This window comes from Balaenoptera borealis, assembly GCF_965194805.1.
Source record: "Balaenoptera borealis genome assembly, chromosome: 11".
In the NCBI taxonomy this organism is placed as follows: Eukaryota; Metazoa; Chordata; class Mammalia; order Artiodactyla; family Balaenopteridae; genus Balaenoptera; species Balaenoptera borealis.
Genome location: NC_138868.1, coordinates 80982130 through 80995214, shown reverse-complemented (window position 1 = coordinate 80995214; position 13085 = coordinate 80982130). Strand labels below are relative to the sequence as shown.

The 13085-nt window shown below is 32.6% G+C and overlaps 1 protein-coding gene across 2 annotated transcripts in view; it reads right to left on the bottom strand.

The window, feature by feature from the left end:
* Nucleotides 1-13085, bottom strand: part of DYNC2H1 (dynein cytoplasmic 2 heavy chain 1) — a 365046-nt gene that overhangs the window by 21602 nt on the left and 330359 nt on the right. For both annotated transcript variants that reach the window (XM_082339858.1, XM_082339859.1), the window contains one exon: nucleotides 9361-9442. In XM_082339858.1, coding sequence (XP_082195984.1) covers nucleotides 9361-9442 — 82 coding nt within the window. The remainder of the gene's footprint in view (nucleotides 1-9360; nucleotides 9443-13085) is intronic.

Genomic DNA, 13085 nt, shown 5'->3' with positions numbered 1-13085 from the left:
AGGTTTGATTGGAAATTATTTAAATAATTTCAATCAAAAAACTTTTGCCTATATTTAATTTTGCAAAATATTTCCCAAATTTGTCCTAGATAACTGAGTCTATCCATCACTTCATTTATACATCAAAGAGCTAGGTGATGTGTTAGAGCATGCTTTCTGATTTGATCAATACTGTACTTCCACTCTCTTTTTCACCCCCTTTAAATGATAAGCCATATTAAAATGCTATTTATACTTACATATATACTTATGGGGCAAACTTCATATTTTTCTATTAAAAGTTTGTTAGAAGTCTATTTTAGTCATTAGTACCTTATTGTGCATGACACATATCCCTTGGATGCAAAGAAATAATTACTGAGATCAGAGCTCATTTGTTTATATTATTTTATTTTATTTTTTCAAGTAGACATTTTTTTGAATTCCAGTATTTTCTTTATTTCCACGAGACATTTGAAAATATTAACTATATCAACATCTGATCTCTCTCTTCTTTTTTACTTTAATCTTTTTTTTTAAATTGAAGTATAGTTGATTTACAATATTGTGCTAATTTCAGGTGTACAGCAAAGTAATTCAGTTATACATACATATATATCTATTTTTTTCAGATTCTTTCCCCTTATAGGTAATTACAAAATATTGAGTATAGCTCCCTGTGCTATACAGTAGGTCCTTGTTGGTCATCTATTTTATATATAGTAGTGTGTATATGTTAATCCCAAACTCCTAATTTATCCCTCTCTCCCTCTTTCCCCTTTGGTAACCATAGGGGTTATGTCTGTTTACATTATTTTAAAAGAACCGCATTGTTGAGGCTGCCTCTTGACATCTGTACAAATATACTATTTGAGTTGAATGCAAATAATTAAGTGAAAGGCATCTAAATGTGCATCTCTTGCTGTAATACCATTTCCTCTAACTATTCTTGTTTTGCTTATAAATGCATAGCTTTCAATTTAACAGAATAGGAACAGCATAAAATCATTAAAACAAAAGGAAAAGAATCTCTACTCGAATGTTATTCACACTTGAACCTCTGATTAAAACATCTGAAACAGAGGGGCAGCTGCAAAAGTAAGAAAATTAAAAAACAAAACGACAACAAAAACTCCAAAACCCCCCCTCACACACATTTCGTTTTGTTTATAGTTTCAAAACCATTTATTAAGGGGTAGTGTATATCAGGCCAACCACAACTGCATAAATATATTCCAAATAACTACCATGACCCCAACCTATTTTGAAAAGGCTATTTATAAGATCGATCTGATTCAATTCTTTGAGGTGAGACTCAAAAGGGGTTAGCAACAGTAACAGTAGTGACTTTGTTCACTAAAAACAGGATTAAAGCCATTAATTTATTTCATATACAACGCTGAATTTCTTGAACACTTCTGATTTTAACTTGAATTTAACTTGGATTTAACGGTGAATTAAATGTTTCCTTTGCACAGCAAAGGAAACCATCACATAATGAAAAGATAAGCTACGGAATGAGAGAAAATATTTGCAAACAATGTACCAACAAGGGGTTAATATCCAAAGTATACAAAGAGCTCACACAACTCAATATTGAAAAAACAAACTACCCAGTCAAAACATGGGCAGAAGACTTAAATAGACATTTCTCCAAAGACGACTTCCAGATGGCCAACAGGCACATGAAAAGATACTCAATTATTTTCAGTATATTTAATATATAGTTTTCCTCTTTATTCCTTTTTGTTTAATTTTTCTCCTTTTCTGCTAATGGATTGCATATCTATTTTTAAGCTTTTAACCATACCTTTTGAAGAGTAACTGTGACATTTTCTAATGAATTCTTAGTTACTTTTGAAGAGTAACTGTGACATTTTCTAATGAATTCTTAGTTATTCAGTACTTCTCCTGAACATGAAATGGATTTTATTTCAGCATGTTATTTCTAATCTAATTATTACTGTTTAGAGTTTTAGTTTTAGTTTAAACATAATAAAAAGTTATATTTTACAGTCAATACTTAATTTAAATTACATGCTAAAATTAAATTATTTTGTAATTTTTGGGCTCACTATTATTTTTGGTATATATTGTTTTCTCTGTGGCTTTTCTCTTTCATGTTTTAATACTTCTTTGAGGTTCTGAGAGTGGTAAGCCCTTGTGGTGTTTGGGTTTCTGGAAATATCTTTTTATTGCTTTCATTACTGAATGATATTTTAGATGGGAATAAAATTTGAGGTTAACAATTACTTTTCCTCATCAGTTTGAATATATTACTCACTCCATTGCCTTTTGGCATCTAGTGAGCTGATGAGTAATCTATTTGATGTTACTTTTTTGTTTTTTTTTGTATTTTTTTTTGGTTGGCACTCTGACTTTTCTATCTGGTAGCTTTTAAGATTTTTTCACTTTAACCCTGATATTGTATAGTTTCATTATAGTGTAACGAGGTGTGAACTTGAATATACTTCTAGTTAATTTTTTTGGTACTTTGCATGTGCATTTCACCTGAGAACTCTTATCATTTTCCAATTCTGGAAAATCCCTGCAACTAATTTTTCAAATTTTGCTTCTCTGCCATTCTGTCTGTTCTATAGTAGAAATCCTTTTACAAGTAGGATAGAATGCCTTAAACTATCCTCTATGTCTGATAATATCTCTTTCATATTTTTAGCACTTTACATTTGTGATCAGTTCTGAGTTAATTCCTTAGCACTAACTTCCAATTAATATGTCTCTTTCAATTGTATCTAATGTAGAGTACATTTAATCTATCAATATTTCATTTAAAGATTATATTTTTCATCTCCAAGACTACTGATTGGTTTTCACATCCACCTACATATAACTGTATTATTTCTGCCTGTTTCTATTCTGTAAGTTCTGATAATTTTTTTAGTGAAAGTTATTCTTTCTTACAACTGTTTAAGGAAACTAAAATAAACATTTTAACATTTTTTATCAGATTTTCCCAAAAGTAATAATAAATGAAATGACCAGATGTTGACTGACCTAATGATTTTGCTCATTCTCTTTTCTAGGATTAGATTTTTTCCCCATTTATTTTGGATTTTGGTTTCTAGGTTCATCTTGAGGGGTATTTTATTTTTCTCCCACATACCTCTAGAGTGACCTTTCCAAATCTACATAGCTATAAAATTTACAATGCCAGTTTGAAGGTTCTCTTCTGCAGGTGTTGGGGATATTGCAGTTCTAAGCTATTGATCTGGTGGTTAGTGTGGCTCAATATCTAATATTAAGTCTATGCCTTTATCTTTCAGCCTCCTTAGGCCTATAACTTTATTCAGTCTCCTTTTATTGGAGAGCTGGAGAGCCTAACCTCAGTCCTGGATTTAAGCAATGACCCCTGTTTCAGTCTCCATTTCACATACAGCACCACTAATTCCTTTCACTCTGCTGGGGCCATACTGTTCATTGCTTCCTACTTCTGGACTTGGAGCTCAAGACCTGTACTTTCAGACTTAGTCACAATTTTACTTTGTCCTGCTTTTGATGCAATGAAATATTGATCTTGTATCTGAAGCCAGACTATGTTTGTGGTTTCCTCTTTTTATATTTTTTCTATCATTATATATCTATCTGGAGCAGAGAGGATGAATCATTAGCTCCATGGGCCATCTTCACCTGAAGTTCTCAACTGTTTAAAATCAGAATACATTACACAATATAATATATAAAGGGAGGAAAGAAAAATGGGTAGACAAATATCTAGGGGGATATACTAAGTATATCTCTTAGAATGAAAGAAAAATAAAGTTTGTACTGAATGTGTTAGGTCCATTTAATTATAAAAAGAAGTTTTGAGGAAAAAATGTCCTAAAATATTAAAATTAATCTGCATAATCGTTTCATGGGTCTGTTTGCTTATTAAAAAATTCATAAAGTTGTATTATTAAGATTTGTGAAACTTATTGTATGATATTATGCTTCACTATAAAACTTTACCAAAAATAAGATACAGAGGGTCAACATGAGGAGGCTCTACACATAAGCCAAAGACTAGGGACACTGCACATGAAAAAGAATAATAAATGCAATTTACAGAAGCACATTAAATATATAAGAAGTTCACACTGATACTTAAAAACAAAGAAGAAATGTTATTGAACACTGTGGGAAACAGTGTATCAACACCATATTCTGAATATCCCTAGTTTAAATTTTTTAAAAAAAGCATTTATCCTTTATTTCTATATAAAATTCCATGGTATCTAGGTAACCACATAGACCTAGTTGATTAGGCTTCTTTGAAGAAAATTTCAGCTAATAAATGCAGAAGGAATAACAGATTTAGAAAAATTTGTTTCATTATCTACAACTAACTTCCATTTTATAAAAAAACGAGGGACAGAAGAACAAAAGTTACATAATAACACAAGGAAGCCAAGACATGAATATCAACTGTAGATCATTCTATAAGAGAAGTAACCTTGATTCTGTAACAAACAGTGGTATGAAATAATAAGAGGAACCCCATCTAGATGTGAAAAGACATAAAGTACATAATAACCAAACACAGTGTCTGGACCTTGACTCTCATTTGAACAAACTATTGGAAAAGAGTTTTTTTTTGAGACAGTGGTAAATATTGTTATGAACTGAGTGTTAAATGACGCCAAGGAATTATTGTTAATTTTTGTATGTGTGATAATATATTGTGTTTATTTAAGAAAAAAATTGTTTGAGAAATGAAGGAGTAAAACAAAACAATGCCTGGAATTGCTTCAGCAAAGACAATCAAAAAGAGAAAAAGAAGGAATGTTTCTAAATTTTGAAAACTTTGCATATGGAGATTCATTTTACTATTCTCTCTCCTTCTGTATCTGTTTGAAATTGTTTAATAAGGAAAAATACTATAAAAAATTGGAAAAAACTTGAAGATCAGAGAATATTTAAATTTTCTCTAGGGAATTACCTTCTCTGTCTAGAGCTACTTTCCAATACAGTAGCCATGGCCACATGTGCTATTGATCATTGAGATGTTACTAGTCTGAATTGAGATGTGCCATAAATATGGAATATATGATGGATTTCAAGGACTTTATACAATAAAAAGGAAAGTAAAATATCCCATTCATAATTTTAAAATAGTTATTATATGTTGAAGCAACAATATTTTGTATATATTAGGTTAAATAAAAAAATATTAAAATTATTTGTATCTGTTTCTTTTACTTTGTTTAATGTAACTACTAGAAAATATAAAATTACATATGTGGCTTGATATAGGTTGAAGAAAGGAAAGCGTGCTAGGGAAAGAAATACAAACAGGTTTCTTCGAAGTTTTTGAAAGCTGGGGAAGGACTAGAACAGTTGATGGAACTTAGTACCTAATCCCAGCACACTGACTTTTTTTCAGTACAGTGTCAAGTAAAGTCAGAATGTTTCGTAGCAGAAAGACTTTCAAAACAGGAAATTTGAGCCAGTTTTCAGCCTCCTGCTATATTTGGAGAGCATGAGAAGAGAGCATTCAACTGGAAAGGCTACCTAAACAGTGTAGTCAACTGAGAATTAAACGTCCTTTAAACTGGTGGAAACATAGTAAGACACTCAAAGCATTTAATGTTACAAGAATATCAAAAAGATTTAAAACCTCTGGTTGCTGTAGTTACTTAAGTTCTTAAGAAAAATCATTTTTTGTTGAACTGGTTTTATATCGTACTAGTTTGCACATACCAACTCATTTTAGAGATTGACTTTTAGAGAAAATTATATTACTAAGCACTCTTATAGTTCCCCCATGATTTTTTTTTTTTAACATCTTTATAGGAGTGTAATTGCTTTACAATGGTGTGTTAGTTTCTGCTTTATAACAAAGTGAATCAGTTATACATATACATGTGTTCCCATATCTCTTCCCTCTTGCATCTCCCTCCCTCCCACCCTCCCTCTCCCACCCCTCTAAGTGGTCACAAAGCACCGAGCTGATCTCCCTGTGCTATGCGGCTGCTTCCCACTAGCTATCTATTTTACATTTGGTAGTGTATATATGTCCATGCCACTCTCTCACCCTGTCACATCTTACCCTTCCCCCTCCCCATATCCTCAAGTCCATTCTCTAGTAGGTCTGTGTCTTTATTCTCCCATGATTTAAAAAAAATCTCCACTTTATAATGACTATATAAGCATATTCACATTAAGTGCTCAGTTTTAAAAATGAAAACTATCAGAAATATATGTCTTAAAATGAACTATTTAAGGATTTTTTTTTTTTTTTGGTAGATTGTCCACTGCTGGACTGATAAGCTACTTACACTCATTTGGGGAGGATGCGTCTAAAGCTCATAACTCCCAATTCTGATGAGCCCATTCTCCTCATGAACCCTCACATGTCTAAATGTCTAATTTCTTCATTGTTTTAACTTCTATTTCCTGGTAAGCTTTACAAGGGAGGGAACTGAAATATGAATAGCATAATAACCACTTGGTATATGGGCAGACTCTAGCTTGGCATGAAGCAGCCGAAATGAACTGGCAAGCATAAGTGGCTATATGACTCTACCAGGTCCCAAAGGAGCAGCAGCTTTCAGGTATCCTAGGGAATTGTGCATTATTAACAAGACTAAAATGTTTTTAATAAGCCTGATTTGCCAAGGTAAAAGACTTGTTTTTGCCTTTTGTGTTTGGCAGCATCAGCAGTCAAGGAGGAAGCTGGAAGCTACCCAGATTTGCCAGGGCAAAACTTTCACAGCCTTGGGCAAGATCTAGCACACAAGCTGAACGGGTGCTGGATTTACACCTTTTCCAGTACTAAGTTTCACAACTGCTGTTTAACAAATAATAAATCAATAATGGTAGTGAGGAAATTTTAGAGGGCCATGTTCAGGATCTAAAAAAATCAATATACATACATGTTCTCTTAAGCTGGTCTAAGGGGTTGAGATATTGATTGGTGTGGGAACTATAGCCTTACTTGAACATTTCACTGGTTTAATTCAGTCTAGGGTGGTAGAGATTGAAAAATATTCAAAATAAATTAAATTCTGCAGTGATAGTAACATTCAAATATAATTCAAATCCAAAATTCTCCTATCAAAATAATCCTTTTGCTGAAAAATTTGATTAAGAGGAACCTAAATGAATTATTTAACTTGCTGATTTTGCCAAGTGCAAACAGTGAGGGGCTTACAAAAACTTTTTATCTGATAAGTATATCTGGAACTGCAGGTAAGAAATTAGGAAATGTGCTTCTATAGCTCACATGAATGAGGGGCCAAAGAGAGGAAAAATTCTGTTGAATTACCTCAGATCCCATGTGTAGGGATGGCTTTTTTAACTTAAAGTTGTAAGATATAATTGTATCAAACTTATAATGTTCCTGAATATATTGACCAATGAATATTTTGGTTTTTAACAATACAGTAGCTTTCATGAATGTCAAATGACAAATGAAAGAATTCTGCTTTCCTGGATAACAGTAGACAACTTTTATTAAAATATACTTTTGTTTCTAATTAAAAAATAAATATTGCCTAATGAAACCTAATCCAAATCAAGTTAAAAGAAATAATAAAACACACACACACACACATCGGTTTTCAGAGACCCTCGTAATAAACATGTCAAGGAAGTTATTATTTATATCCATTGATAAAAGAGACAACAAAGGCTCAGACTGCTTCATTAATTGTTTTTAAAAGTCACAAGGCTCTGTTTTGGAGAACTAAGATTAGACTCTTGCTTTATTAACTGCCAGCCTTTTTCCCCATCTATAAAACATAACATATATGCTTGGGGTTTTCTGGTTGTAGATAATTTTATTTCTATTTTGTAAGAACAGGAGCAAAATAGTTCTGGAAATATGAACACACCTTGACACAGAATAAAACTCATTTCCCTTGTTTTTTATATCAATATACCTAAATAATGATACTACCATATTATGTGTGTGCTTCACAGCTGCTAAGAGACCACACAACCAGGTAAACTGCATGATTCCTGGATTATACATCATGTGTTCCCGCCCTCTCCTTAACAGCTAGGCAACAGTTTATGTGCACCAATAATAGCTAAGGTAGCTCTTATGGGCTAGAGGCTAAGGTTAAAATAAAATGCAAAGGATGAAAGAGAACCTGCTAATTTCTTCAGCTTCAACGGAGAATTTTGTAGCAATCTATAGAGCCAATAGAGAAAGAAAGACCTAGCTTATTGTTAATGATCAAATTTCTGGCCGACTATACCATTACAGCTGCTGTTAATAATGCCTATTATAGTGCCTCTCCTATTGTTGGCCTTCAACTCAACAATTCAACAAGGTTTTAATGGAGCGTTTATTATGTAGGAGGTATTGTTTGAGGTATTTGAGATACAACAAAACTGGAAAAAAAGTGACTACTCTCATGGGACTTACATTCCAGTAGAATAAGACAGACAACAAAACAACAAATATAATAAATAAATTATATAGTATGTTAGAAAGCAGTAGTAATATGAAAAGAAAATTGTTGGCCTGAGAACTAGAATTATATAAATAGAACTTCTGAAAAGTCAGTTGCCTAAGGTTAACTAAGTTAAAGAACTATAGTTTTACATTTATTTTAATTATATGTAATATACCGAACTAGATACTGGGTATCTGAAGATAGATAAGACAGTCTTTATCTTCAATGTCATTACAGTCTCGTAAGACAGACCAACACAGATGTATAGAGATAATCATACTACAACATGCAGCATCTTATATTAGCAGTGGAAAAAAGTTAAGAGGGCAATTCTATGTGTGAGAATGGGAAAGAAGAATGGTAGAGAATGCCAATGACATGGAAGAAGGTTGGAGTTGTTGGAGGAAGGATTTCATTAGTTTTGTTATTAATATTTGAATGGTTATCTATATTATCTATTATTGCAAGAATAATGCATTTTTAGCAGAAAAGCTAGCTAGGAAAATTTATACTGCAAAAGATGGCTTAATTTTTTTTTAACATAGTTGGTTTGATTTTAACAGTGAACTAATATACTCACAAATTGTAAACTCCTTAAGGACAAGATTTGGTCTAAATTTTTCACACATTTTATACATACTTTATTGTATAGCAAATATTTATTGACTTGAATGTTAGAACAGGTAACCTAACAGAACTTCAAGATTTATATCATTTTTTACCGAAGTTACATTTTCAAATACTATGTTATATTCCTAAGATTCTTATTTTTGCATTAGAACATGTTGTATCTTGTACAGGTTGTTTCATGTTGAATCTTAACTTACTTTGATTTTTCACACAGGTAATATAATCTGTCTCTGCTGATCTTACACTATAGAGATAGGTGACTTTGAGATTGGAGCAAAATCTCTTTATCACAGTTGGTAATTACATAATTTTTGACTCAGATAAACATCTAAAATTATTCTAATACCTTAATTTGCAGCTTTGCTTCTTGCAGTCGACCTTTCCATGAGGCCACAAATTTAAGGCTATCCACAGAGCAGACCACAGCCCTGTAAAAATAAAGCATCAAATGTCAGAAAGAGATATTTTTCAGGAATTAAAATATGAATAGCTATAGAAGATATACACACTCCTATTTATTTAAAGTTGAAATATTTATAATGTACAAGTAATCAGATATTTTAGGCTATGCACAATACCTTAGATTTCACACTAAGTTTTTAAAGTTAACTTGTTATGTCAGTCTCCTCTTCAAGGTTGTGTAGGTACCTTGAGGATAGGGTCTTTTATTTTTACATCCTCCGTTTTGATCATCATCCTCAAATGCAGGCACATAATGGGGGTTCAATAAATGTTTACTAGCTGAACTGAAATATGATATTTATAATATGCTCTTGAGGTACTACCAATTGAATATCCCCCAAAGCACTAAAAAGCAACTAAGTTTTTTTCAGTATGTTTTTGGAAGTGTCTCTTTCATTGCATTCTAACTTCTTAAAAATTATAGACTATATATGATATGATATTCCAAATTTGTTTTTAAAAAGAGTTTGATCTTAACCATCAAATACTGTTTCCCACCAAGAAGCCTAGTCAGCATTGTCCAACAGAATTTTCTACAGAGATAAATATATTTTCATTCAGTCCAAAATGGCAGCCACTACCCAAATGTGGCTATTGAGAACTTTAAATGTGGATAGTGTATTGAGAAATTACATTTTAAATTTTATTTAACTTGTTTGGGGGGGGTGTTATTAAAGAATTTTAATAGCAGGTGGTGTTAGCAGTTCTTTTCTTCCTGATACAGACCAGGGTTTTTCCATCTGACTTTATACTAGGACCACTTGGATTTGGGTGGAGTGAGCAGGATGGGAAGAGGGGAGAAGGTTCAAGGGGGAAATACACTTTTACATAAATCACATGTGAAGGGAGTTTTGAAGTCATTATTGCTATTGCTTCAGGATGATGGGGTTGTTTGTTTCTTTTGATATTAAGTTGTATGAGCTGTTTGTATATATTGGTTATTAACTCCTTGTCAGCTGCATTATTTGCAAATATTTTCTCCCATTCCTTAGGTTGTATTTTCATTTTGTTGATGGTTTCCTTTGTTGTGCAAAAGCTTTTAAGTTTTCTTAGGTCCAATTTGTTTATTTTTACTTTTATTTCTTTTGCCTTAGGAGACAGATCCAAAAACTATTGATACGATTTATGTCAAAGAGTGTTCTGCCTATGTTGTCTTCTAGGAGTTTTATGGTTTCATGTCTAACATTTAGAACTTTAATCCATTCTGGCTTTATTTTGAATATGGTGTGAGGTAATGTTCTAATCTCATTGTTTTACATGTAGATGCCCAGATTTCCCAGTGCCACTTATTGAACAGACTGTCTTTTCTCCATTGTATATTCCTGCCTCCTTTGTTGTATATTAATTGACCACAGGTGTGGGGGTTTATTTCTGGGCTCTCTAATCTGTTCCATTGATCTGTGTGTCTGTTTTTGTGCTGGTACCATGCTGTTTTGATTACTGTAGGTTTGCAGAATAGTCTGAAGTCTAGAAGAATGATATCTCCAGCTTTGTTCTTTTTTTATCAAGATTGCTTTGGCAGGGACTTCCCTGGCAGTCCAGTGGTTAAGACTCTGTGCTTCCACTGCAGGGGGCATGGGTTCAATCCCTGGTCAGGGAAGTAAGATCCTGCATACCAAGTGGCGTGGCCAAAAAAAAAAGAAAAAGAAAATAAAAAGAAAAAAAAGATTTCTTTGGCAATTTGGAGTCTTTTGTGGTTCCATTTCAATTTTAGGGTCATTTGTTCTAGTTCCATGAAAAGTGTCATGAGTATTTTGATAGGGCCTGCATTAAATTTGTAGATTGCTTTTGGTAGTATAGTCATTTTAATAAAATCCTAAGAGCAACAGGTATCTTTCTATTGTTTGGAATCTTCTTCAGTTTCCTTCATCAATGTTTTATACTTTTCAGAGCATAAGTCTTTCACCTCCTTTGTTAACTTTATTCCTAGGTATTCTTTTTGATGTGACTTTAAACATGATTTTTTTTTTGACTTTCTCTTTTTGATAGCTCATTATTATTGTATAGAAACATAATAGATTTCTGTATATTAATCTTGTATCCTGCAACTTTGCTGAATTCATTTATTAGTTCTAATAGTTTTTGGGTGAAGACTTGAGGGTTTTCTATATATACAGTATCATGTCATCTGCAAATAGTGAAAGTTTTAACTCTTCCCTTCTAATATGGATGCTTTTTATTTCTTTCTTGTCTGATTACTGTGGCTAGGACTTCAAATAATATGTTAAATAGAAGTAGTGAGAGTGGGCATCCTTGTCTTGTTCCTGAATTTAGAAGAAGGCTTTCATATTTTCACCACTGAGTATGATGCTGGCTATAGGTCTGTCATAAATGACCTTTACTATGTTGAGGTATGTCCCCTCTATATCCACTTTGATGAGAGTTTTTATCACGAATGGATGTTGAATTTTGTCAAATGCTTTTTCTGCATCTATTGAGATGATAATGTGATTTGTGCCTTTTCTTGTGGTAATGTGGTGTATCACATTAATTGATTTTCCAATGTTGAGCCATCCTTGTGACGCTCTAATAAATCCCATTTTATCATGGTGTATGAGCCTTTTTATATATTGTTAGATTTGGCTTGCTAATATTTTGTTAAGGATTTTTACATCCTATATTCATCAATTGGCCTGTAATTTTCTTTCTTGTAGTAGTCTTTGGTTGCTTTTGGTTATCAGAGAAATGGTGGCCTTGTAGAATGAATTTGGGAATGTTCTATCCTCTTGAATTTGGGGAATAGTTTTAGAGGACAGGTATTAGTTCTTCTTTATATGTTTGGTAGAATTCCCCTCTGAAGCCACCTAGTCCTGGACTTTTGCTGGCTGGGAGTATTTTTATTACAAATTTAATTTCACTACTAGTGACTAGTCTATTGAAATTATCTATTTCTTCTTAAGTCAGTCTTGGCAGGCTGTATACTTCTAGAAATTCATCCATTTCTTCTAGGTTGTCCAATTTGTTGGCATATAACTGTTGGTAGTATTCTCCTGTGATTTTTATTTTTAATCTCTGTGGTATTGGTTGTTATTTCTCCTCTTTCATTTCTTATTTTATTTGGGTCTTCTTCGCTTTTGTTCTTGGTGAGCATGGCTAAAGGCTTATCAATTTTGTTTATCTTTTTAGAAACTCAGCTCTTGGTTTCATTAATCATTTCTATTGTTTTTTTCTTATGTCTATTTTACTTATTTCCCCTCTGATCTCTATTATTTCCTTTCCTCTGCTGACTTTGGGCTTCGCTAATTCTTCTTTTTCTAATTCTTTTAGGTGGTATGTTAGGTTGTTTATTTGAGATTTTTCTTGTTTCTTGAAGAAGGCCTGTATCAGTATCAACTCTTAGAACTGCTGCATCCCATAGATTTTGGAGTGTTTTGTTTCCATTTTCATTTGTCTCAAGGTATTTTCTGATTTCTTCTTTGACTTCCTCATTGACCCATTGGTTTTTTATTAGCATGTCGGTTAGTCTCTATATGTTTGTTCTTTTCCCATTTTTCTTTCTGAAGTTGATTTCTAGCTTTGTACCATTGTGGTCAGAAAAAAGATGCTTGATATAACTTCTATCTTCTTAAATTACTGATGCTTGTTTTGTGATCTAGTATGTGAGCTCTC